The 27,436-nt window shown below is 40.7% G+C and overlaps 1 protein-coding gene across 6 annotated transcripts in view; it reads right to left on the bottom strand.

Annotated features, from left to right (window-relative positions):
* The window catches only part of CSNK1G1 (casein kinase 1 gamma 1), a 255,154-nt gene that overhangs the window by 132,368 nt on the left and 95,350 nt on the right, over nt 1–27,436 (bottom strand). For all 6 annotated transcript variants that reach the window (XM_033919970.1, XM_033919969.1, XM_033919968.1 and 3 more), the window contains one exon: nt 26,489–26,558. In XM_033919970.1, coding sequence (XP_033775861.1) covers nt 26,489–26,558 — 70 coding nt within the window. The remainder of the gene's footprint in view (nt 1–26,488; nt 26,559–27,436) is intronic.

The following is a 27,436-nucleotide window of genomic DNA, read 5'->3' as shown; positions in this document are numbered from 1 at the left end:
CTGCATCGGAAGATGCCCCTGAGGTTGCCCCTGACGAAGGTTATGAAACGGGGCTCTGTAGGGCAATCAGCTGGCACCCTGTATGAAAAAAAACAGCGGTTTGCAGATTAAGATAAGTTCCTGTTTTTTAGCCATTTCACTTAGGGTCTAAAATCGACAAGACTGAATATCTCAGGAGCTTTTTTGAACGTTATGTAGAAGCATTATTGAATTTTGCACTTTAATTCTCATTTAAATTATTTAGACACTAGGGTTTTGGGCAACTGATAGTTTTTGTAATTAAAAACACATTTAAAAAGAATGGAAAAAGTAGATTAATAAGATTTTACAAGTGGTAAATCTTTAGATTAGCTTAGCAGAGTGTTTTAAAATGATATGAGTGGGTAATGTCTGCTAGGCACGCCAGTGCTTTTTGGCAGTATTGAACCCTGGTGAACTCGGATCAAATCTTTCACACGAGTTCCCACTTACTGATGTTCCCACTTACACTCTGTACTTAACATTTTAAGAATATATGTTTAAGTGGCTCAGTCAGTCCCATTCCCTACAAGTGTCTGGAGAATACAGAGTAGGTCTTAAATTGGTACCAGAACCCAGTATGTGTCATGTAAGGAAAGCTTATAAGGTAAAATCTTGTATTATAACTATGGCAAATCCAACCTGTAAACTATCTGTGTGTTAATTAGGATAAAACTTGTACTGGAAAACTTGCACTGTAAGAAAAACCCGAGTAAATTGTAACCGGTAAACTGTATATTATATATATTAGTATTAGACCCTTAATGTATGTCTAACTAGGAAAAAACTTGTATTGGAAACTTGTACTGAAATTATGGCAAATCTAGTGTAAATTATAACTATGTATGTTTAACCTGTAACCCGTTCTGAGCTCTTTGGTGACAACGGGATAGAAATCAAAATAAACAAATAAATAGTATGGATTGTTTTCAGAAATTGAAACTGGATACGACTCTAGCTCTCATGTGATCAGAAAGGTGTTGAATTTCTGCAACTCTCGTATTGCGGATTGGGATTGAACACCTAGCGTATGGAATCTGGAACGGACGTTAACAGAAGGTGTTTTGAGGCAGATAGAGGCTTTTATTCAAAAATCAAGAAATCTAAGATGGCCACCATGGCAACAATTTTGGTGCTAAAAACGGCCTGTAGGAGCTACCCTGGGGGTCAAAAACCAACAATTTTAGGGGTGGGAGACTCTGGCTCTTACCCCAGAACCCAAAAAAATCCCACTTTTGGAGAGCCTCCCCCATTTTAATTTTTTTTATGAGCTCTCAGCCCTGTACTCACTGTGCCATGTTTTGTGCTGGGAGCTGCACAGGCTGACACTGCATCCAGCTGAAGGGGAGGAACCTCTGCTTCAGGCAAGCTGGAAAACCAGACTGCTTGCTTCTTCCACATGTCTCTCTGTCCCTCTAATGGGAGTGAGACCTTAACTGCCTACTGAACCTCACACGCACGGGGGAAGGGGAGGGAAGGAACATAATCAGCTCCAATCCAGAAAAATTACCAAGGAGCTGATTAGCCTGTGCTCAAGTATGGGGTGAGCCTACCAAGGGACTGATCTCCAAGCTCCCAAACTATTAGTGCAGGCTAGCTAAGTGGGTGCCCTGCAATGCAGGAGACCCTTTGATTATAAACTTCTGAGCTGAAAGTATGTGTTCTCCAACAGCCAGAGATGTCTTGAGACCGGGCACCTCTGCAGCACGAAAAGCGGATGAAACCCCCCCCCCAAAAAAAATAAAGAAATAAACACAAGCAGAACAGACAGGCTCTTATCACCTCACGTGTAGAGCAGCAGGCCAGAAAAGTTGCTCACACTGGCGTAGATTTAAAGAGGACCGGGAAGAGGGGTATTGAGAGGGTGCCGGCATCCCCACCACGATGGCACCCGGGGCAGTCCACCCTCCACACTACCCCACTGCCTAGGGAGAAGGGAGGCAAAGTGGAAAAATGCAAATGAGACTCTCTACACACACTCCATGGGTGAAGGTGCATAAACCCAGTGGTTCAGACTGACGTTCCTATTGAACTAGAAGCTAAGTTAGTTAGGAAGCAGGAGCTCAGGGATCAAGCTACCATCCAGAGCCGAGATGTCACTTTCTGTCCACAAGTTAGGCAGTTTTTGAGGCAGAAATGGGGTTTTCTTCTCTATTCATGGGATCCATGTAGCCTGCTGTGAAAACAGGGCTTACAGGACTCCGTGGTGACTGGGATACTCTCTGAAGCCTTTCTGTTTATAATTTTAACCTTTCAGATAAGGAAACTACAAGATTGTTATTGCTGGGTGCTATTTTCAGCTGCTAATGTTATGATTTGCTGATTTTTCTCAGAATTCTATATGTAGTTTCTAAATGGATTGTTTAGGATTGCAAAAAATGTAGTCTGGATGACACAGTACTGCTCAAACTTTTAGGGGTGGCCATAATTCCCTCCAATTTACCCACACCACTGGCTATATAGAATGGGAAGGAATTTTGGATTTAGCACACGCCCTTTTCAGTTGATGCTCAACAAAGTAAGTTATGCAGAATCTTAAGAGGCTTCACTCAAAGAGTTAATTAATGCTGCCCCTTTTTCAATTAAGCCAATCTTTAGTTTGGCTGCCTAACCTTGGACTTACTGTTTTAGTGCTGTGTGTGTTTTGTCTGTCATGTGTCAAAAAGTAGAGACCATCTATTATATCTGCTACTACTACATAAACAATAATAAATAATTTAGCAGTAGGGAATCAAGAGATTCTTTTTATAAGCACAGGCATGTCTGCTCAGTCAGCAGATGGTGATGTACCCTATGTATTATAGGCTAGCAAAAAAATGTACAGAACAGAAGTGTGGCACACAAATCAGTCTTCATGTATCTCACCCCCCCCCCCCCCGAAAGCTACTCAGATGTTCTGTATATCCGTAATGAATGCACAATAGTTTTGCATGCACTGCCTCCAAAATACACAAACATTTCATACATATTCATTAGGGAAATCCTGACTAGCTGGTGGACCTGAGGGTTCACATGATCATAAAATTGCTCAAGCCCACAGCTTTGTTCTGCTCCCTCTCTGCACCTCCCTCTGATTTCCTACACATTTCTCTGCCGCAGAGCGTCTTCTCATAAATGGGGCTGATAGCCAAAGAAGCTGCCGCTATAGTTCAACAAAAAAAAAAAATTACAACATAAACAGTAAATGATTTCTAAATAAAAGATACATTAAGGACTGAACCATAATTTTATGCTATTGCTCTAGGAGTATTCATTCTGCACTCTATGCCTTGTTACATAGCCAAACAACCAGCTCAATTGATTTTCAGAACTCCCCTTTACCAAATCAAAATGTATATCATACGAGGAGTCTTAATTGGTTTATCTGATTTAGACCTCAGTGGTGCCTCCTGTACGCCACTAAACTTTTAGATCATACAGAATACTGGTACCCATAGTCGTCATCGGCCACTAATGTAACTTTTTTAATATTTTTAAATGTTTTAAATACTTTAGTATAAATCAATATAAATATAGATACTCATCTTCGTCTACGTGAGTGGGGGTAGGCACTCCGACATAGATCTACGTTTCGCCCCAAAGGGCTGTATCAAGGAAATCCCCCTTAAATCAAACGGCTCATGCTCCCCGCGTTATAGATTTAGCCAGCATGTTGGAAATAATCAAAATTGTTTTTAATCAGCCAAATTTCTAGTGTCTCTATATGAATGGAAGAATAAAAAAAAAATGCAACCTCGGTTCAGGCAGAAAAAAATGGGATAATTTTTCCTAATGTTATGTTGTCAAAATTGGTTTAACCGCATATTTTAGATTCTACTTTTATTTATTTTTTTTTTCCTTTTAGAGAGTGGATTCGTCTGCCAAAAAGAACACCGGTTACAGAATCCAGACCCCACACCCCTCCTCCCAGCAACGATCGCGTCAGGAGAGATGGCTCATCTCCCCTGCCACGATCCACCCCCCCCCCCTCCCCGACACGGGCAGGAGGGAACCCAAGCCCTCCTACCCAAAGAACCACCACCCTCCCCGACACGATCAGGGCAGGAGGGAGGAATCTAACTGTAATATTTACTCTTTACATGTGAAGTACCATGTTTCCCCCGAAAACAAGACACTGTCTTATATTAATTTTGGGTCCAAAAATGCACTGTCTTATTTTTGGGGAAACACAGTATTTCAGCAGCCATTGCAAAGGTACCTCAATTTTAAGTGAACCAGGACACATTTGTGACTCTCCACCATCTCTCATGCCCATACCCCTCTCCAACCTTCAAACTAGTGTCTCTTTTTCTCTCATATATACCCCATGCCTTCACCCAGTCTCTCTCTCACATCCCCCTCCAGTCACCCTGTTTCACTCTCTTATCATCTCCTTCCAGTGTTCTCCTTTTGCGTGCGTCTCTCATTCACACATCTCCGCTCCAATCAGCCTGTCAGTCTCTTATATTGCTCTCCAGTCTTCACTGTCTCACATACACACACATCTCCCCCTCCCTCCAGTCACTCTGTCTCATTCTCATCTCCTCTTCCAGTTCTTACTGCGGTACTTACTCTCCTCACCTTGTAAATCGCGTGTTTACTACCTTCCTGTTGCTGCCATTCCGCTCCCTGTTACCTTGAGTAGCGCAGTGCGAGAAGTTCAAGCAGGTCTCGCGAGATTCTAAACCGCGAGACCTGCCCGAACTTCTCGCGCCGCACTACTCAAGCTAACAGGCATACAGGAATAGCAGTAACAGGAAGATAGTAAGCGCGCTATTTGCAAGACTTTCCGAACTTCCTGCACTGAGCGGCTTAAACGGTCCAACAGGATGGGAGGGAAAGAAAGAAGGGTCTGCAGCAGTGGTAGCGGGGTGAAGCGTTTCCACTAGGGCTTATTTTTGGGGTAGGGCTTATGGAAAATATTGCTTCTGAACATAGGTTGGGCTAATGGAAAATACATTTACTACATATAGCAGCTTACAAAGCAGTTAAAATATAGTGCTTTGTCTGAGACAAACACATTCCTCCTACACTCTGGCTCACCCTATACAAGTATTTTGCAGCTTCAAGCATTTCACACTGTAGTAATGACAAAACATCCACATTTTCATTAGTTCCCTACTTGCTTGGCAAGAGAAAGCATGCAACATCCAAAGCATTTTTCTCTTCCTCCTACATGTCCATTTATGAGAATTTGAGTGTTCTTGCCTGGCTACAGCCTTCCTGTCAGCATGCACAGGCTACGCTAAAAAGCCTGTAATGGCTTAAATATTAAGAATACAAATTAGAACAAATCCCTAATTTTAAAACCAAATCGATTGTACAGAATATGTGAGGTAATGTTCGTTTTCATCACAGAACCACAATTTGCCAGGAAAGGCTACTCTGGTGGGGTTTGTGGTTCTCTTTTAGTTTTTCACAGCAATATAGAATCTGAAAGCCTAAACCCAAACAGTACAGACTTGAAACTTTATGTATTCTCCTCCCATATGACAGCTGCTTTTTCTGAAACACTGAATAAGTTAGGCACAAAAATAAAATCAAGACATGCATAATGTCAATTTTTTAAGTGCCCTATAGCAGCAATAAAGCAAACCCTCTACTTTGTACCAATTGTAAAAGAAAATCTCAACAGAATGGTCCAACAGCAATTGCATTAAAATAAAGGCCATCTGCCTCATAGCAGCAGCTCCTATTGTTTCTGGCATGGACTGTTTTTCTGTGCCCTGCACTGAACAGCTAAACAAAAATGCACTGCATGCCCAGATAATTACTGCAGCACTCAAACTGTGTTAACAAGTCTACTGCTACACAGGAGCATTTTAGATTTGTACTGCCATTACTGAAAAAAAGTTTTGGATGTTTAGGTGAAAGCAAGTGCTTTAAGCTGCCTTATAACAAGACAATACTCTTAACTCATTCATTAAAAGCTCATCAAGGCTCATTTAGCAAACAGCCAACAGATGATAGCATTAATAAAGATCAGAATCATGGAGCTGCACAATAGACATCCTTGTGCCTATACGGGCGTCATCCTTCTGGCTTCACTTAAAAAGCAGGCTATAGAGATTTTATAATCAAGCCAATATAAATTGTATTGGAAGCTTTCAAATGCCTGACTCAAACAACAGCTAGTGCTCATGATTTCACAAGTGCAAACAGAATTCAACAGAAACCAAGTTGATATATTTTTCAAACTAGAGCTGTACTGAATAACATATTTTACTATTCGGCCGAATATGAATAATGAAAAATATTATTCAGTCAAATATGAATATCAAATGCAAATAATGGGCATAATATAACAAATAATAAAAGAAGCAATGTGAAACCAGAGATCCAGTGTTTATTTCAGTAGGATTTAGCACGGTAGAGCCCTGGATTGTTCATATCAAGTTTAAATAACTATTCATAAATAACTATAAATAAATATGAATAATGTGTTCGGAGCACTATTCAGCGCCAAATCAAATTAAATACGAATATTCGGTACAACCCTATTTCAAAGATTTCTTAAGCAGAGAAAGGTGGTATTCATCTATTACACAGAGCTTCCAGACATTTGAATTATCATAAACCAATAAAACCCTCTCCTGTAATCAGTCTTTCAAAAAACAATTATCTTCACAGATAGCATCATTCTTTTGGTGTTGTCTGCAAAGATAAATTATATGATATATTATACGATACTTATAGTCTGCCAACATCCAAACTTAGGGGTCATTTTACTAATGTGTCTTAGAACACCTTAGTAAAAGGACCCCTTACAGCCTGTTTTATAAATCCACGCGGCAACAGCTCCAAAGACCTTTTGTTATCTGCTTTGAACCTAAGGTAACCATAAATTTATGTAATCAAGAATATGATTTCTGGAACAAATAAGTTTTCAAGTATTTACAAAAAGATTATGTCTCTTATCTATCCTAAGTTCAATAGGCAAAGACCCCCAAATATGGATCATTAACCCCAGAAAAGGATGGAAAATAAAAATGAGACAAACTCCCCACATCGAGAAGAAATGGAAGACAATGAAAACAGAGTACACAAATATTCTGGGCATATACCTGGACATTTTATAAACCCAGAAAGTAATTTAAAAGTAATACAGGCATTATCAGGCAATCAGTGCAAGGAAGGAATAGTGCGATCAAACTTTTTTTTTTTTTTTCCAAAGACCATCTTGGTTGCTATATTTTGTAAAACTTGCAATTTAGAGATTAACTGAGCTGATAAAAGACAAAGACCATTGCAGTAATCCAAAGAAGAAAGGATCGTTGCCTCAACCAGAACTGAGAAATGTTTTTCATTGAAAAGTGAATGAATATTTCTGAGTTAACGGAGTTTAAGAAAAATAATTTTTAACTACAGTATTAATCTGAGATTTCAAAGAAAGATGTGTCTAAATTGAGTATCTTAGAGACGTTATCTTCTTTCAGGGTTAGACAATCAGAAAGAACAGTTCTTTGGAATTGAGGAGTTAGTATGATTTAACCAAAGTATATGCTATCTGAAACAAGCCAAGACATCCGTTATGATCCCAGCATTGGCATCCCTCCCGTTCCGACTCAGGTACTCTTGTCTCACACACCAGACTGACATTCTCCCTATTCTACTCCTTCACCCCAAAGACACCAGTATTGTTTAATCATTAGGCAGACCAGGTGGTTGTATGGGGTGGCAGCTTCTGTGGAGCTGGAAAGGAAGCAGCCAATGAAACTTCAGTTAAAGCAAAAAGCAGTTACTTACCTGTATCAGGTGTTATCCAAGGACAGCAGGCAGATAATCTCACTTGTGCTGATGCCATCCATGGAACTCAATTCAAACAGTTTAAAAGTGTACTGACATTTTAAACCTTTTGCAAGTCTTGAGACTGCCCGTACCATGCATGCGCCGATGCCTTCAGCTCGCAGGACCATCAGTTCAATAAAAAAGCTAAGAAGTCAAATAGGAGAGGTAGAAGGACCATGAGAATATCTGCCTGCTGTCCTCAGATAACACTTGTTACAGGTAAGTAACTGTGCTTTATCCTAGGACAGGAGTAGGCAATTCCAGTCCTTGAGAGCCGGAGCCAGGTCAGGTTTTCAGGATATCCATAATAAATATGCATGAGATAGATTTGCATCTCAAGGAGGCAGTGCATGCAAATTAATCTCATACATATTCATTGTGGATATCCTGAAAACCTGACCTGGCTCCAGCTCTAGAGGACCGGAATTGCCTACCCCTGTCCTAGGACAATCAAAAAAGTTAGAGGGAAATTGACATTTAAATGGAGAATAAATTCTGTAGAACTGCTTGGCCAAACCAATTATTCCATCTGGAATAATTCTCCAAACAGTAGTGGATATGAATGTATAAATTGAGGACCAAGTGGCTGCTTTACAGATGTCCTCAGTGGGAGTGGAACGCAGGTGAGCTACTGAAGTCACCATTGCTCGAACTTTATGCACAATAACATGACCACCTAGTATCAGCCCAGCCCAAGCATAGCAAAAGGAAATACAGTCATTTAGGTGCCTCTTATGGCCAGCCACTATCATGTTTAGTATTTAGTAACCTTAACCTCCTAGAGGCCTGGGGCTACAACACTTTAGCAATGGGTATCCGTGGCCTCTTTCCACACCACAAAAACCTCTGAATTAACCTACACAGTATTTTCTCATCTCTACGTTTAAGGACCAAGGGCAACATCTGGAATTTACAGAGCCACCCAGGGACAATCATCATATTGTATAAGTGGACTCTCCCTGTCAATGAGAGGGGGAGTGACAGCCACAATTCCAACTTATGTTGGGTATCTTGTATCAAGGGGTGCACATTCAATTTATAAAGCTCACCCAACTGTTCTAAGATTGTCATACCCAAATACTTCACTGTGTCTGAAGCACACGTCAAGCAAAATTCCTTTTGTCATCCTCCCTAACCTGTGGCTACACCAGCGATTTTCGATGTTTAAGATGAAAGCCTGAGAGTGCTCCATATTCCTGTATCATCTCAAGTAAGACATCCAGGGAGCATAGTGGATTGGTAAGTATACAAAGCAGATCATCTGTACAGGCTAGTACCTTGAACAGGGAGCCTCAAACGAGAACTCCCTGGATGTCCCCCTCCAGATGGATCGCACAAAACAGAGGCTCCATTGTTAACAACAACAATAATAGGGATAGCGGACAACCCTGGCGAGTACCTACGTGGCTAGGAAAAGAGGAAGAGCAAATACCATTGACCAACAGGGATGCTTATGGTTGGTGATATAAGGTCCGAATGGTCTCCCTAAACCACCCAGAAATTCCCACATATTCCAAAGTGTGAAACAAACTATCAGGGATCTTACCAAGCTTAGGGAAGAGGGCGATAAACACCTCATTTGAGTGTAAAGGAAGAGAGGTCTTATCAATGCACATCTCAAAATATTCCAACAGAGGCTTACATAGCCAAAATTGAAGTATCTTTTATTTATTTAAAAATGTCTTGCTCGCAGCATCCTACAATTCTGTGCAAGCCACAAAAGAACATTCTGTAAGATTTGTAGGTGCATCTGTCTGGACCCAGAGCAGAACCATTTTTCTTGACGCACTCAAAAAAGAAAGCAGATCCTTAGGCTGTAGGGGTGCATTCAACGCCTCAGTGACTTGGGGCAAAAACCGAGGCATACCCGCCCCTTGGAGATAGTATACAATGTCAGATATCCACCAGCTCCCCCCTCCTATATGACTTAAAAAAGTACCTATGCATTATTTCAATGATTTTAATAGTGGCTGTATGCGAAACCCCTTGAGTGTCTCTCATAGTTGGTATATAGCAGGAGCCCCATTAACTTTCACCAACCTAGAAAACAATTTACCTGGCCTGTTGCCATTTTTATGCAGATGGTATTTTTGATATGTGAGGGTCTGCATAGTTCTTTCATGTAGGAGAGTTTGCAATGCCACTTTGGTGGAATGCCATGTTGCCAAATTACTCTCCGATTGTGAGATATATTTTCTCCGGCCATGTTACAACTTGTGTTCCAATAGGGTAACATTCTGAGATTCTGGGTGCTCACATAGGCTATGTCGTCACCCCTCAACACTGCCTTCCCAGCTTCCCAATAAGTCATAGTATTAGAGGCCAAAACCTCATTGTGCTGTTTATATTCCTCCCATTTTTTCCGTAAATAGGTTTTAAAGTCCTGATAGTTATAAAGGTAGGAAGGAAAGCACCACATTCTGGCAGGGGCACCTGTAGAGGTGATCCTAAGATCAAGCCAAATGACCGTGTGGTATAAGACTCAGTCCCAATGTATGAGGAAATAACTTGACCAAAATACTGTTCACTGTATAATATATAATCAATCCAAGATCTTGTTCCATGTGCCTTGGAAATATGCATATAATCCCATTCATCCACATACAACGCCCTCCAAGAGTCAATGAGTTTCAGAATTTCACCAAACATATGAAAAAAGAAATCTTACCAGAGACAATTGGCATGGGGGAGGATCTGTCCAGATGGGGCTCTATTACTAAGTTGAAATCACCAGCAACAAAGCAAGGGTTGATCTACTTATGGTAGGCAGAGGGTAACTACCTTCTTATAGAATGCTGGTGAAAAATTATTGAGCCCATAAAGATTTAGCAAAAAATACATGTACCCTTGAATCTGAATTTCAAGGAATATTAAAAGTCCATCGGGGTCCTTCTCAATGAGCTCTGCCTTCCCCTGTAGAGATTTCTTTAACAAGACTGCCATTCTACCCCTCTTCCCCAAAGATGAATAGAAAACTTCCTCCACCCATCCCAGTTTAAGCTTTAGATGTTCCTGATCTGTTAATTGGGTTTCCTGTAAACAAATAATGTCAGCATCTTATTTCTTGGGTCCCCTGATTGGTAAAGGGTTTTAAAAAATTTTTATATATTTTTTTGTCACAAATAAATTTTGTCTGCGTCTTGTACAGATCTGCAGTTTTGTCTTGTTTGCTCTCAGCATCTTATTTCTGCAATGTAGACAAGATTTTACTGCGTTTAATAGGAGATGTTATCCTTGCCACATTCCAGGAGGCAATGTGCAATCAGTCACCCCTCTGCATCCATGAGACAGTAAAGGGACCTTAAATTAATAAAGGAATGAGATCAAAACTAGGTCCAAGCACCCAGCCCTTGCCCAGACCCACACATCACAAATTGACCAGCTTGGGGGAAAACAAAAAGTCCCCTGATTAGCAAAAAGCAAGGAAATGCACAGAACTGATTGATTGCACATTCATACCACACTCTGGGTCACCAGCAGGTCAACCTGAGTACTACCACAGTGAAACTTATCTGTGACTTGACCCGGCATGCCACACATTTAGCATCAGGCCACATATACTTCACACTCGTGCATACCAACATAGTTACTAGGCATTCTAAAATTACAAAATGAGCAAGTAAACTCCAAAGAAAGTCTAAAGCTCAAGCAGGGCTTCATATACAAGAGCTATGTCACTCCGGTCCCACTGGGGCTGCAGATTGAGAGTTCAAAAAATCTTGGGTAGCTACAGCAGAGTCAAAACTCTTCCACAGTCCATTAGAATAAAATCTTCAAAACCACAGGGTATAATAATTTTCACTGGCAAATGCTCAAATTGCAGGCTGTCCCTTTTTGCTTTGTTTTCCCTTAGGATATCCATCTTGTGGGCATAGTTGTGAATCTGGGTTATCACCACCCTCGGTCATGTGGCCACATGCTGCTTGCGGCCTAGGCGATGTGCTCTTTCAATGCTAAATAGTGGCCACACCGCCAAAGACAGTTCCTTAATCAGCCACTGTTCCAGTTTCTGCAGCAAAAGCCCATCCCCAACAGATTCTGGGATGCCCAAAAAGTGCAAATTGTTTTGACACAATTTATTCTCTAGCTCATTAAGTTTATCAGTCTTTGTCTTGGTGAGTGCTTGCAAAGCTATCAACGCTGCCTTGGTGCACACTAAGGGATCCTCTAACACCTGCTTTTCCAACTCAGTGGTGCACTGCATAGTAGCTGAGCGTGCAGTCTCCCAAGAGGGAGACTGCACCGATATTTTATTCAGTCTGGATTCAACAGTGCACAACATGCAAGCAGTAAGCTGCTCTATCTGGGTCTCCAAGATCATGGCAGGTACTACTGAGGGGCCCTCTGCCATCTTGTCATCTCCCAGGTGCTGTCTCTCTGTCTTTTTTGCTTTAGCCACCATATTAACACCCTGCTTGTGCACAAATTTGTCCATATATGAGTATAATTAATCTTCAATTCCAAATTCCACTTGAAAGCTCATGATAAATGAAAAAATTAGGGTTATTGGTAGTGGGAAGATCTGAGCAATGCAGAAACACGTAACTGCATCACGTGATCTCCTGCCAGGTGGGAGGGAGATGAGAACTGTTAGAGTTGCCCGGGACAGGAGGTGAGAGGGCTCTATAAATTTCATCAGGTGAAACAGCCCAGGAAGCAGTCACAATTCTAATTGAATGTGCTGCGATTGAGATAGGGGGCTGTTTACCACAGGCAATGTAGGAAGACGAAACTGTTATGCGAATCCATCTGGCAGAAATACCCAAAATAATAAGAAAGCAGAGCAGAAAACACCATCTGAGTTTGCTTGCAGAAGGAAAAACTGAAGAGGGAACTGTTCTCCCCTGCAGAAAGGGAGGAGTTCAGAGTTTTGAGTGACACTGTTCTGCAGATTCACGACTAATGGGAAGTAACAGCTATGGTACAGAATCCTTTGTCTTTGCTACAGAATAAGCTTCTTACCCAAGCCCAAAGCTATTGAAGCAGAGCGCATTCAGGTACAGTGGGCATTTTTCTGTCCCTGGAAGGCTCATGATCTAAATTTGTGCCTGAGACAACAGAGGATTAAGTGACTTGCCCAAGATGACAAGCAGATCCAGTGGGATTTGAACTGGGCTTCCCTGGTTTTTAGTCTGGCATTGTGCAGCACATAAGAATACTGCTTTTCACTCCTTAAGAGATCTTTCTTTGAAAATAAATGCAATCTTTTGGATTGTACTGATAATTTAATACTCTTGACTGTCACACAGGGAGACCCCAGATTCAGAGAAACAGTCAGATTTTCAATCGGAATGTAAAAGTTTAGTTTTCAGAAAAAATTATTTTATAGTCTTCTCAGAACCTTAGGCTAGAAAGAGATTAAAGTCAGTATGCATTCTGTTCTGAAATATGCCTGGAATATTTTTCTAGCAACAGTAAACTCAAATGAGAAGGAAGTTATTGTGTAGCTAGAAAATCTACTCTACAGTAGAACTCAGCTTGCATGATAATAGACAATTTAAGGCTCAAGATAACATGCTCTTCTGCCACCTCATACTATAATCATAGCTCATGAAGTCCTAGCATTTTTTTTTTTCAAGAGATTAAACAACCATTTTGCTTTGGGTTCAAATACAGACACATTGTTACAGAGCTTCTTTACTGTATTTCTGTTGGCTTCTCACCCTGTTAGCATCTTGCCATTGGAGAAAAGTTCCCAAAGGATGCTAGCTTGATGAAATGAAAACAAAAACAAAATAATTATATATAAATAAAGGTATGGATGTTATTTTGACAGTGAAATGAGAGTTGCAAACTCCATTAACATGTTCCCTCTGCTAGAGAGAAATGTCTCATTTTAAACAAAAATCATTATTTCCCCTCTACTCTCTTCCCTAAACACTTAGACCACTAATGATAGATTAAGACATACTCTCATCTCTGCTAAAGTTTCCTCTCCTAGGATGGCTTGCATTGAATGGAGATATTTTTTTCTACTTTTTCCCCTTTATTCTCTCAGTGCAAATACTCTTGAAATATCCTAGTGGAAGCAATCACCTTCTTTCTCAAAATCCAAGGGAAGTGTGAAGTGATCACTCCATTGATATAACCTTTTTTTTAAGAGCGTAACATCCAGTAAGTCTCTCTTTCCTATTAGGGTGGTAAGTACTCTCAGAGACTGTATACTTTGTCATGCTAAATAACACAAACTTTATGCGAGAACTGCAAAAATACTTTGATACAAAAAATCACAACTATGCACAAAATTACTAGAACCCAAGGACCTGCTCATCCTACTACTTTTAACCCCCACCGCCTTCCAAGAGATGCAATAATAAGGCCCTTTACTGTCTAATATGGTTCAGCTGACCTCAGGATTCAGATGCATCGGTCAACCCATAAGCAATCATTATAAAAGACATTTATAAAAACAAACCATGCTCTGTCACAACTTGTCTTAAAAGAAAATTCAGCAGATATATATCACTTTAATACAGCTTGCAAATTTGTATCTATACTCTTCAAGACATGAATTTGTATCTTGCATATATTATAAAACACCCTGGTGTACAGTGCAACGTAAATGCTGAAATAAATTTCCTTTAATGAGTTCAAATCCTGCCTCTACTATGGATATTTGTTGTGAACTTTGACAAGTCATTATATCTTCAATCTCTTAGATAGTAAGCATAATTATATATGGAAGTTGTGAACTGTTCTGACTTAGGGTGCTGTATAAATGCTACATTAATATATCCCTCCAGTGTATTAAGTCAGAGGTTCTCAACATGTGGTACACATACCCCTAGGGGCACGTGAATTGCTGGTTGGGTGGTATGCAGCACTGTGTAGTTCTACTCTCCCTCTTCAACCCCCTTGTGGAGCAACTGTCATCACTGTCACTACCCCTGCAATTAATTTTGCAGTCTTGGTCCCTGCTTCTCCCACACTACTCTGCTTTCTTTTAAAAACAAGCAGAGGGATCAGCCACCACTATCGGGAGACCATCGACCCGATTCTGCCGAGTATCTGTGCTCCGCCCAATAACTACCTGCTTTTTATTTCCAAGCAGCGGGATCAGCCATCGCCACTACAGAGAGCCCATCGACCCGATCCTGCGATTAAGAACTGCCTGCCTGCATATGTAACTTCTAGGCATATGTTACCATCAGAGTCATACAATTGCTAGATGAAAATTTAACCACTAGATGTATGTGTAATTGGTGAAGTCTTGAATTAGGACTACTTAGGAATTTTTGAGGCATATGTTATCATCAGAGACACAAATAGCTGTTAAATGCATGAGTAACTGATAGCTGCATGTGTAATTACTAGAGACTTGTCGTAGAACTGCTTAAGATCTATATCCCTTTGGACCACCTTCAAAACCTATACCAATCCAGTCAACAACCATACAAACAATAACTCAAGAATTTACAGGAAAACCATTACACTTCTGTGCTAGGAAGAAATACCATACCCTGCAAACATGAATCTCCTCCTGATTTTCCTGATCTGTCTGCTAATTGGCAACATCAAAGATGTTAACTCCCTCCACCCACAATCACAATCAATCAACTACCCGGATACCTCACTTTTACACATCTCTATTCCACAAGAAAACATAACAAATTACATTACTGCTATCTCAAATAAAAGAAGACACCAACGAACCCTTAAAAAAAGATAAGGCAAGTAAAACCCATCAAAACCAATACCGCTACCAAACCTATCACACCCACATCTGTCCCCTGTGCATACCTTAATACTAGATCTGTCAGGAATAAAGCCTTCCTAATTAATGATTGGATCATTAACAAGCAAATAGCCTGCCTTTTACTAACTGAAACATGGTTACTATCAGAAGATGATCCAATAATAATTGACCTCCTACCAGACAATTTTAAAATCCTTACGCTAAACCGCGTGGGGAAAAAAAGGAGGAGGTCTAGCAATTATTCTTAAAGATGGATTTGAGTTTGAACTATTAGATTCCAAAATGACCGACCAACTAGAAATTCTAGCTGTAAAATTAGCAACCGTCATCTAGAAGAATCCCTATCATGCATATTATTCTATGTCCCACCAAAAAGCTGGCCAAAAGCCAAAGAAGACTTCTGTGCATTTGTCCTAAACAATTAACTCGGTTCTTCTTACAATATCATCGCAGGAGACATAAACTTACACCTAGATGAAGAGGACAATACAAACGCGAAAGAGTTTAAAAACTTTCTATCCCTATTCAATTACAACCTCCCTCTACCCACACAAACACATGAAAAAGGCCATCAGTTAGATATGGTAGCCATGTCCACAAAGGACATCCCAAACCCTGCCATCTCTATACGTAAAGGCACCTGGTGTCATGATATCTGGTCTGATCATTTTACTTATTATTTCAAGCTAATCTGGTCTTATTCTAAATCTAAAATACACCCAATATTAAAAAGAGAACATCATACCAGAGGCTATATTAATCCAATAGATTTCTGGTCACAATATGAATTGCAATCAGAGATAGAAGAAGGAATCGATTTCTGGGATCACTGGATGACAACCAGCACATCCATTTTAGATAAAATCGCCCCTATACGCAATAGCAAAAGCAATGCAAATAAATATAACAAATGGTTTGACACCAAACTTCTAAAACTGAAACAACTAGCTAGACGACTAGAAAGAACTTGGAAAAAAATAGGAGAACTAACAGACCGTAACAAATGGAGAGCTAACATAAAAATCTACAAGCAAATGATAAAAGACAAACGTAAAGCATTCTACTCAATTAAAATCAACTCATCTTGTAATGGTTCACAAGGAATCAATACAAAAGAGCTATTCAACCTGATCACAAATTTATTTGACACCGCTCGCTACACCACACCCACAAACAACTCTAAGTTACCCTCTGCAAATGACTTAGCACTACACTTCGATTCGAAAATTAAAAACCTTAGAATTCATTGTTCAACAAACGACCCTAGTGATCATCCGATACCTATCACCCAAGGAAATGATACACCGGCAGACATGATCTGGAGCTCCTTTCAAGATTTAGAGTGGAACAATTACAACAGACTATATAACAAATACTCTAAATCCTATTGCGTTCTAGACTCATGCCCCCCAAAAATCATGAAAGCGGCACCTTTAGTATTTAAACTATCGTTGATGCAATATTTGGCTCATAATCTAAAAACTGGGAAGTTCCTCTCTAATAATGGTCACATAATAATAACCCCAATTCTAAAAAATCGAAAAGAATCTTCAGCTATAATATCCAACTACAAACCAGTAGCATCCATTCCGTTTATTGTAAAAATTATGGAGGGATTGGTACACACCCAACTGATGGATTATCTGGATCAGTTCTCTCTCCTACATGAAACTCGATCCGGTTTTAGACCATTATTCAGTACTGAGACAGTAATTGCGGCTATTTTAGACAATCTGCGCCTACTGTTTAGACAATAAGGCCCTTACTGTTTAGTAAGGGCCTTAATGCCCTGGTTATGCAATTCGATATGAGTTCTGCCTTTGATCTAGTAGACCACGGGAAACTGCTGCAATGCCTAGACGCCATTGGTATCAGGGACGAGGTGCTGAATTGGTTTCGTGGCTTCCTTATGTCCCGCACTTATCAAGTATGTTTTAATTATGAACTTTCAGATACCTGGAGCAATCCATCCGGTGTGCCACAAGGGTCTCCGCTATCTCCATTGCTCTTCAATGTCTACATGTCCTCGCTAGGCACACAGCTAACCCAGTTAGGGATAAAACTATTTAGTTATGCAGATGATTTTACGATCATCATCCCATTCGTTAATTCTATCTCTGAAACTATTCCTAAAGCTTCAGAAGCCATAAACGTGATGGAGCACTGGATGACAACCTTTAGGCTCAAATTTAATTCAGAAAAGACAACTTTCTTCATTGCTTCGCCACATCCGCTTGACACCAAATCACCACTATGTATCAATAATCTTAATTACCCTATCCAACCTACCATAAAGATACTAGGTGTAACTTTGGATCAGTGCCTAACTTGATCAGACTCCTTGATCAGAAAGGGATTTTTCACTCTCTGGAAACTCAGATCTATTATTTCGATACAGCGGCATTCAGAACCCTAGTCCAATCCCTCGTACTGAGTCTACTTGACTACTGTAACATCGCCTATTTAGCAATTTCCCAAAAGAACATGCAGCGTTTACAATTGATGCAAAATGCAGCGGTCAAACTGATCTTTGGGTTGAGGAAGTTTGACCACGTGACACCCTACTACCGGCAGCTGCATTGGCTGCCAATGGAGGCGCGTGTAAAGTTTAAATTTGCCTGCTTCTGCTTCAAAGCACTACACGGACTTGCCCCTAAATATATAACTGACCTTTTCGTCTTTTCAGCCAACAGACACAAGAGAAGCTCACATTCCAACTTCGTTTCCCCCCCAGTGAGAGGTTGTAAACTGAAAAAACACCATGAACATCTTCTCTCGCACCAAGCAGCATCATGGGGTAAAGACCTAGAACAATTGCTTTCGCCCACTACTTATGAGGAATTTAGGAAACGTCTGAAAACACACCTGTTCCTAAAGTATCTAGACAACTGATCCTCTCTTCTCTCTCCCCTCTATAGCGATTAATTTGTTCTATTGATCACTCTCTCCTCAAAAATGGATTTCCTGTCCTATTAACCCTCTTTCTTCCTCCCCTCTTAAAGTCAATCAATTTGTACCTTTGCTTAATCTTTGTAAACCGCATAGAACTTCACGGTATTGCGGTATATAAGCTGTTATTATTATTATTATTACTCTGTTACTTCAACAGGTTAGTGGCAGCAATTCCTACACATTCCCTGCTGGGTCCCACCTTCTCCTCTGCTGGGTCCCGCCCTCTGTCAAAACTTCTTGATTCTACTCAGGAGGGATGTGACAGAGGAGAGAGGCTTCTGGGTTAGCAGTAAGCAGCATGTATGAATCACTGTCGTTAACCCATTGAAGCAAGAGGGAGCATGTTAGTTGGGGAGACGGAGGGAGGGAGGGAGGGATGGAAAGAAAAATGTTACAGGAGGGATGTGGTGAGAGAGGGAGAAATGGACATGGGGTGGAGGGGAGGGAGAGAGCATGTTAGTTGTGAATGGGGTTGGGGAGAAGGGGAGGAAGGAAAATTGTTACAGGAGGAATGAGTGGTGAGAGGGAGAAATTGGCATGGGGTGGAGGAGAAGTGGACATGGTGCATGGGGAGAGAGCTTATTAATTGTGAGTAGGGCTGGGGAGAGATGGACTAGGGGACGGGAAGGAGGGATGTCACATATGAGGCAAGGGGCAAGGAGATAGAGAGAGAGAAAGTGTGCAGGAGGCAGGAAGTATTGGAGAGAGAGAAGGAGAGATGTTGGATGGAGATGGCAGAAAGGAGAGAAAGAGAAATGTCATACTCAGGGGAAGGGAGAGAGGGAAGAGTAAAAAGTTGGACTCATGGAGGGAGATAGAAGGAGAGATATTGGTTGGGGAAGGGAATGAGGACTGGGGAAGGGAATGAGGACCAGAGGAGAAAAAACATGCAGGAGGCAGAAAAATGTTGGACTGGAGGATGGAGAGAGAAATGTTGAACTGGGAAGGAGGCAGAAAGGAAGAAATATTACACGGGGGGGAGGAAGGAAGGGAAGAAGAGAGATGTCAGACCACCGAGAGGAGGGAGGAAAGATGCCAGATCATGGGAAAAGAGAGAGATAGGAAGGAAGGGAAGACATGTAAAAGATTTTGAGAAGAAAGCAGAAAAATGGGAAAAAAAAGTTGAATGTTAAAAGGTAATGCCAAAGATGGATGTAGATTAATTCTAAAATTGACCAGAAAATATTTATATATATTTATCTCAATATGCATATATTTATCTCATATGCATGTTCATTGAATATAACAGATATGCATATTGAGATAAAAATATTAAAAAACCATTTGCTGGTCAACTTTAGAATTAATTTGCATTTTAGGCCGGTTACAAGCTATCTACCCACATTTAGGAGAAAATTGGATGTAGGGCAGAACGTGGAGGAGAGAAAAACAGCCAATAGGCCCTTGAAACATAGTTAAGAGCACAAACTGAAAGAAGTGCAACCAGAAATTGTGAAAAGATGACTAGAAAAATAAAATCACCAGACAATACAGTACTCGGACTAGAAAAGTGTCACGAGTGGAGTGCTGCAGGGTTTGGTGCTTGGCCCCGTGCTCTTCAACATATTTATAAGCAACCTGGAAATTGGTACGACGAGTAAGGTGATTAAATTTGCAGACAATACAAAATTATTCAGAGTAGTGAAGACACAGAAGGATTGCAAGGACCTGCAACGTGACATAAACACGCTCGAGAAATGGGCTGCGACATGGCAAATGAGGTTTAACCTGGATAAGTTTAAGGTGATGCATGTTGGTAACAAAAATCTTATACACGAATACAGGATGTCCAGTGCAGTACTCAGAGAGACCCCCCAGGAAAGAAACTTGGGAGTACTAGTCGACAAGTCAATGAAGCTGTCCGCGCAATGCACAGTGGTGGTGAAAAGGGTGAACAGAATGCTAGGAATGATTAAGAAGGGGATCACAAACAGATCGGAGAAGGTTATCATGCTGCTGTATCAGGCCATGGTATGCTCCCATCTGGAATACTGCATCCAGCACTGGTCGCTGTACATGAAGGACACAGTACTGCTCGAAATGGTCCAGAGAACAGCGACTAAAATGGTTAAGGAGCTGGAGAAGGTACCGTACAGTGAGAGATTAGAGAAACTGGGCCTCTTCTCCCTTGAAAAGAGGAGGCTGAGAGGGGACTTGATTGAAACATTCAAGATAATGAAGAGAATAGACTTAGTAGATAAAGACAGGTAGAGAGAACGAGAGGGCACTCTCTAAAGTTAACAGGGGATAGATTCTGTACAAATGTAAGGAAGTTCTTCTTCATCCAGAGAGTAGTAGAAAACTGGAACGCTCTTCCGGAGGCTTTTATAGGGGAAAACACCCTCCAGGGATTCAAGATAAAGTTAGACAAGTTCCTGCTGAACCAGAACGTACGCAGGTAAGGCTAGACTCAGGGCACTGGTCTTTGATCTAAGGGCTGCTGCGTGAGCGGACTGCTGAGCATGATGGACCACTGGTCTGACCCAGCAGCGGCAATTCTTATATTCAATAAAGGTAGGGAAAATTATTTTATTTTCAATTTAGTGATTGAAATGTGTCAGTTTTGAGAATTTATATCTGCTGTCTATATTTTGCACTATTTTTGTCTATTTTTTCTATAGCAGTTACTGAGGTGACATTGCATATTTTAGTCATCTGCCCTGACCTTTTTGAAACTCCCTCCCCCCAGAATATAAAAAGTAATTAAATTTTTCTCTGCATACAGTGTGTTTTGTGTAGTTTAATTTTGTGGAAACCATTATTTATTGTTAATAAGAATATGCTGTGTGTATATGAAAAATGAATGGAAGAAATTGCATTACAATTCTATTATTATGGGGCAGGATCTGAGGCGGAGCTTGGGCAGAGCTTGGACAGTCAGTGGTCAGGGGTACTCGGTTGATATTTGTTAGACTTAAGGGGCGCTTGGCTTGAAGTTGTTGAGAAACACTGTATTAAGTAATAAAAGCACACCACAATAAGGCAGCTATAGTGTCCCAGTCTTAAAGAGTCGTTTATTCTGCACTGGGTTGCTACCTGAGCCATACTCGCTCAGCCTCACAGACTGCAGTGATAACGTGAGCTTCCTTTGTGGCCCTACAGAGCTATCAAGCCATATTTGGACTTTAATGGCCTTATAATATTGATTTCTGTTCTAATTTTGTCACAGCTGGATTACAGTAATAGGTTCTAGATTGGTCCTCCTCAAAAGTTCTGAGAGCCACAATCCTTTCAGCTTTTCAGGATTTCCACAGTGAATATGTATGAGCTATATGGATACAACAGAGGCAGTGTATACCTTCCTCTGACAACTGAACCTACTTGACTACTCAGAAATGAATCTTTCCACCTCTTTCGCTAGATGAGCTCCTAGACAACAATTATTTCTAGCCCCCTCTTACCTCCTCCTTTCAAGGCCCCCTTTTATTCCCTCCTCCTGATCGCCTTTCAACCCCTCTCTTAATGTCGCCTAGAGCCTGAGTAGGTATGTGCGACACATAAATAGAAGATTAGATTAGATAAAATCTCATATTTTCATTGTGAAAATCATGAAAACCAGACTGGATTTTGCCCCTCAATGATTGAGTTTGGGGATCCCTGTCCATATGCAAGGCTGGCCTTATCACTAAGTGAAGAAGGCATCTGTTTAAAGTGACAGCACACCAGAGAAAGCTTCCTTTTATGTCCCTTTCCTTATGTTAGTCCCATACCAGTACCCTCTATTCCCTGTCCTTTGCCCTGCTGCCACTGTTGCTCTCTCTTCTTGAGTAGCTGTGGGAACTTCTAGTAGAACCCTGCACTCATATATTAAGGGGAAGGAAGGGCCTGTCAGCGCTTGAATGTAAACCTCTGCTGTAAAACCTCACATTAGCACTGAGTACCTTCATAGTGGCCCAGGAAGAGGTGTGGCAAGAGAGGCAGCAGTAAGAAGGAGGGAAGAGGGGAGATGTTGGACAAGGGACAGAGGAGAAGGGAGATTAGACATTGGACCTGGTGGAGGTGATTAGGAAAGAGACTCGAGAGATGAGACGGAGATGTGGGAGGGTAGAAGGAAGAGAAGAGGAGGGAAGGGGAAATGCAGGACGCTGTGGGGGGATAGGGGAAAAGGGTAGGACCATTTGCTGGTCAACTTTAGAATTAATTTGCATTTTAGGCCAGTTACAAGCTATCTACCCACATTTAGGAGAAAATTGGATGTAGGGCAGAAAGTGGAGGAGAGAAAAACAGCCAAAGGATAAGGCCCTTGAAACACAGTTAAGAGCACATAACAGAAAGAAGTGCAACCAGAAATTGCGAAAAGATGACCAGGACTGGGAAGAAGTGTGCTGTCCACCTTGGTAGGGGGAGAGAAGAAGGGAAAAAGAAGATGCTGGATTAAAGGAGGAATGTACAGTCTTGAGCCGTTCTTGGGGGCTGAAGGAGTAGAAAGTGTAAAGGGGGTCACTGTCATTGGCCTTCTGGGGTTGGTAGGAAAGGGATACAGAGATATACTGTGGGGAAAAGAAATTGGCCTTGAGTCACCTTGGGTGGGGTAGAGGGAGTAGAGAGTATGAGGGTCACTGGCCAACTGGAGTGGTGTAGAAAGAGGAAGAGGTATGCTATCCACTTTGGTGGGGTGGTGGAGTATAGCCTTGAGCTGTTCCTGGGGGCTGAACGTGTAAAGGGGGTCACTGTTAGCCATCTGGTGTGGGTTGGACAGGAAAGAGATAATGAACTACAAGCTGAGAGAAGTATGGCCTTGAGACACCCCTGGGAGTAGAGGGAGTAAAGGATATAATGGGAGTCAGTTGCCACTGAAGCAGGTAGGAAGAAGAAGGGGGAGCTGACTACCTGAAGTGGGGTAGGGAGGGCTAAAGAAGGGGAGATGCTGGACTACAGGGGGTTTATACAGCTTTAAGACACTCATGGGGTTAAGAGAGGGCAGACAGTTGAGGTTCACCTAAGATGTCAGATGCCTTTGCGTTGATCCTGCTCATATACACTCAGTTAGAACAAAATACTGCTGTAAAACTCTTTGGTACATCATCATACTACCCCCCCCATGATCATGTTCTGCCTTGCTATGAACCATGAAAAGGTACTGGGCCAATTCTGTGACCAGAACTGCCCAAAGGCTTAAACTAGCCTTCACCTCTCCACGCGGCATCCACTATTCAGGCAAACTGGGAAAATCCCTTCTCTTCAAAATCACAGGTCTTTGGAACTACCTCACCACCCCGCTGCGGAACCTGAGCTCCCTTCAGTTATTCCGCAAACAACTGAAAACCTGGCTTTTCAGCAAATTGTAGCTCTATCCTTCCCCCCTTTCTCTCCCCCCTTCTACACATAAGTTCATGTAATCCTTTTTCTTCTTCTCTACCCACTATTTTAAGTTCTTGTAAACCGTGTCGAGCTCCATTCTCATGGAGATGATGCGGTATATAAACTTAAGGTTTAGATTAGATTAGATTAGATTAAATAGAACATTACCAATGTGAAAATAATCTTTGCTGATTAGCTACAGGATTAAGGTCAACATATCATCCCTCCATCTCCACATACAGTTTTTTTTCCCAATGATAATGCATAACATACTAGGGTGGACAAAGTTCATTAATAAAAAGAGTATCTGTGGATAACATCCAAACTTCAGTTGTTGCAAAAATGTCAAGAGTATAGCGCTACTTAGGTCTAGCAGCAATTTAGAAATGATTAGTAGTAAAAGAATGAAAAACTATAAGATCAAAACCAAAATCTAGTTTTATGTCAAATTAAATAAGCACTAGCATAAGTCATGTTCAAATCAAATGGGATTTGATCTTGTTTTAGCTATGCAAGAAATACAATCCAAAGAAAACAGAGATCTACCATATTTGTAACAAATTAAGCAATTTAATCTCTATATCTGCCTGTTCCCTGCATGGTTTCAATCCAATTCAATAGTAAAAGTTTCTGAATGTCTCTACTCAATTCTTCCAAGGCCACAATTGAGGAGAAAACAACAAATAATAGAACAAACACAAGCACAAAAGATGTTTAAGTCGTATGCCTCTTTGCAGATGATACCAAACTCTGCAATATACATAGTAGACACCCCTGATAGTGTAAATAACATGAGGAAGGACCTAGCAAAGCTTGAAGAATGGTCTGAAATTTGGCAGCTACGATTTAATGGTTGTACGTTTGGACTGCAAAACCCTGAGTGAACAGTACAGTTTAGTGGGTGAAGAACTTTTGTGCACAAAAGAGGGGTGGGACTTGGGCGTGAGAGAGTATATGATGATTTTAAGGTGGCCAAACAGGTTGAAAAGGCAACAGCAAAAGCTAGAAGGATGCTAGGGTGCATAGGGAGAGGTATGGCAGTAGGGAAAAGGAGGTATTGATGCCCCTGTTTAAGACTCTGGTGAGACCTCATGTACAATTCTGGAGATCACACCTTTAAAAAGATATAAACAGGATGGCTTCAGTCAATAAAAAAAAGCTACTAAAATGGTTTGTCTTCATCGTAAGGTGTATGGGGACGGACTTAAAGATCTCAATATCTATACTTTAGCAGAAAGGCAGGAGAGGGAAGATATGATAGAGACGTTTAAATACCTACGTGGCATAAACATGCATGAGGCAAATCTTTCATTTGAAAGGAAGCTCCGGAATGAGAGAGCATAGGAAATACTTTTTTAAAGAAAGGGTATTAGATAAGTGGAATAGTCTCCTGGTAGAAATAGTGGAGGCAAAGACTGAATTCAAGAAAATGTTGGACAGGCACATGGGATCTTTTAGGGAGATAGAGCATGCTGCAGATGGGGCCATTTGGCCTTTATCTGCCATCATGTTTCTATGTAACCTGATTCCCCTGCCCCAGATAGCTTTTTACAACACCCAACCATCCCAACACCCCCGGATACAAAAAATGTACCAGGAGGCATCATTTTAAAAGAATGCAATGCCAGAAGCAGAAGAGAAAGAATGTATCCTGCTCTTGTTAACCAAGAGTGGATTTGGGGAGGGGTGGGTGGTACAACCATTTGACACCAGGAATTTAAATATTTTTATTCGGGAGGGGGCACTACTCTACTAGGGAAAGATTTTTTTTTTAAATCTTGGAGGGGGCAGGGAGAGTGGTGCAGTCAGAAGACTGGGCCAGTGCAGACTACCAGCTTGTTTTTTATGTCACTTTTTCTGTCAAAACTTGAGCCAATCATCACTCAGGCACTGACAGGAAGTGTGACATTTTGCAATGAGCTGCAAATTACATGTCAGTAATTTGTCTGCTCATTGCATATACAGTAGAATGCCAGTGGCTGATTTTTTTCATCTTAATTTTGTAGTGGATCCAGTGTGCTGAACCAGCTCTACTGCATATCTTTCTGCATCAACCCCCAAAGGAGAGAAATATGAAAGTCTAGCTTTTCATGATGATCCCCATTTGTGATACCTGCACAATGTGAGACATTTTGGGCAAAGATTTTGTGATACCCATGCTTGTTCCAAATATTAGCAGGATTGTACAAATTTCATAGAAAAAATACACAGGGCTGTTATAAGTTCATGGTCTATAGCAGCACAAATAACTAATCACTTATTTAGCAAAGCCATATTCAGTCTTCCTCAAACTAGTTTCACCTAACACCTTATTAAGGTTTGTCCAAAGTTTGGTCCTCAAGGTCTGAAACAAGCCAGATTTTCAGGATATTCCTAATGAGATTAGTATACTCTTGATTCAGTGGGCATGCAAGACTCATGAACATTCATTAGGGATATCCTGATTATCTGACTTGTTTGCAGCCCTCGAGTCCTGAATTTCAATAAAGCTAATCTTACTAATTTTGTGACTCTACATTAGGTGGTTTTTACCTTTTATTTTAACAATGGGACTCAAAACTGTACTCTATGTGTTAGGATATTATGCAGTGATTTAACAATGTTGCTTAAACCAATGACAAGTTTGGCGGCAAGCTTCAGCTGACTTGGCTGCTTTTCCAGTGTTAAATGTAAATGCGTACAACTCCTTCAAAGCAACAACAGAATTGAAGTATAGACAAAAAACACAACCTCTAAACACAGGGGTTTGCTTACCTGCACTGCTCAGCTGTTTATAAAATCTGTATTCTAAATGAAGCTGTGGTGCACGAGATTTCACTGGTTCCTGAAAACAAACAAAAAAGGCATGAGAAAGAAATAATGAATCAAGAAAAACATAAAGCAAGAACACACTGCTCCTAATAATTTTCTTTCAAATTCTATGCATATCAAAATGAATCAGTTTCTGTTTTGGTAAATTTCCAAAGAAAACAGTACTATTCTTGCGTTTTCTTATTATGCCCTACTTAAGCACTCCGAGGATAACATACCTTCAAATTAAATCTACTATTTGGTTTTAAATTTCTTCTGTATTTTAGATTTATTCAATGAATCTTGAATAAGGGCAGGAACAATACAGACGCAACATTCATATCAGACAGAATACAAAAAGATTCAAATGTACAGTAAAGCTACACAAAGAATGTTATGGTTTGCATGTTACAATCATTATTAATTTCACAAGACTATTTGCCTCTATTTAGGGTGTTGTTGTTTTTTTTGTAATACATTTAAAATTCCCCTTGAAATAGGCAAGAAACTGCAGTAACATAGCAATGTTGAAGTTTCACATTTTATGTTTCTATTAGAAAAAAATTTGAACTTTTGTTTTTAATTTAAGCCTATGAGTATAAAATTTGGCTCCTTCAGAATTCTAGATGTTATAAAGGCCTCACTGTATGTATTCCAGCATGTGGGTTGGCTTTCCTTCCATAGTGGAGTTTGGAAAAGCTTTTCTTTGTTTAAATTATATGTTTATTAAAACAAAAAGCGCACACCATAAAAGAGGAATCATGCACACTGTCAAACTTCTACACTTTGGCATGTTATCATAGATTTTCCCCTGTTCACTCAAATTGTTAATGAACTGCACACAGAAAATCCATAATGTACACAATCTGATATATAAAAATCCTGAAGCTACCTTCCCAGGGAGAGGGGGGG

Source organism: Geotrypetes seraphini, chromosome 14 (genome assembly GCF_902459505.1).
Source record: "Geotrypetes seraphini chromosome 14, aGeoSer1.1, whole genome shotgun sequence".
Taxonomy (NCBI): domain Eukaryota; kingdom Metazoa; phylum Chordata; class Amphibia; order Gymnophiona; family Dermophiidae; genus Geotrypetes; species Geotrypetes seraphini.
This window is presented reverse-complemented; position numbering and strand designations above follow the sequence as displayed.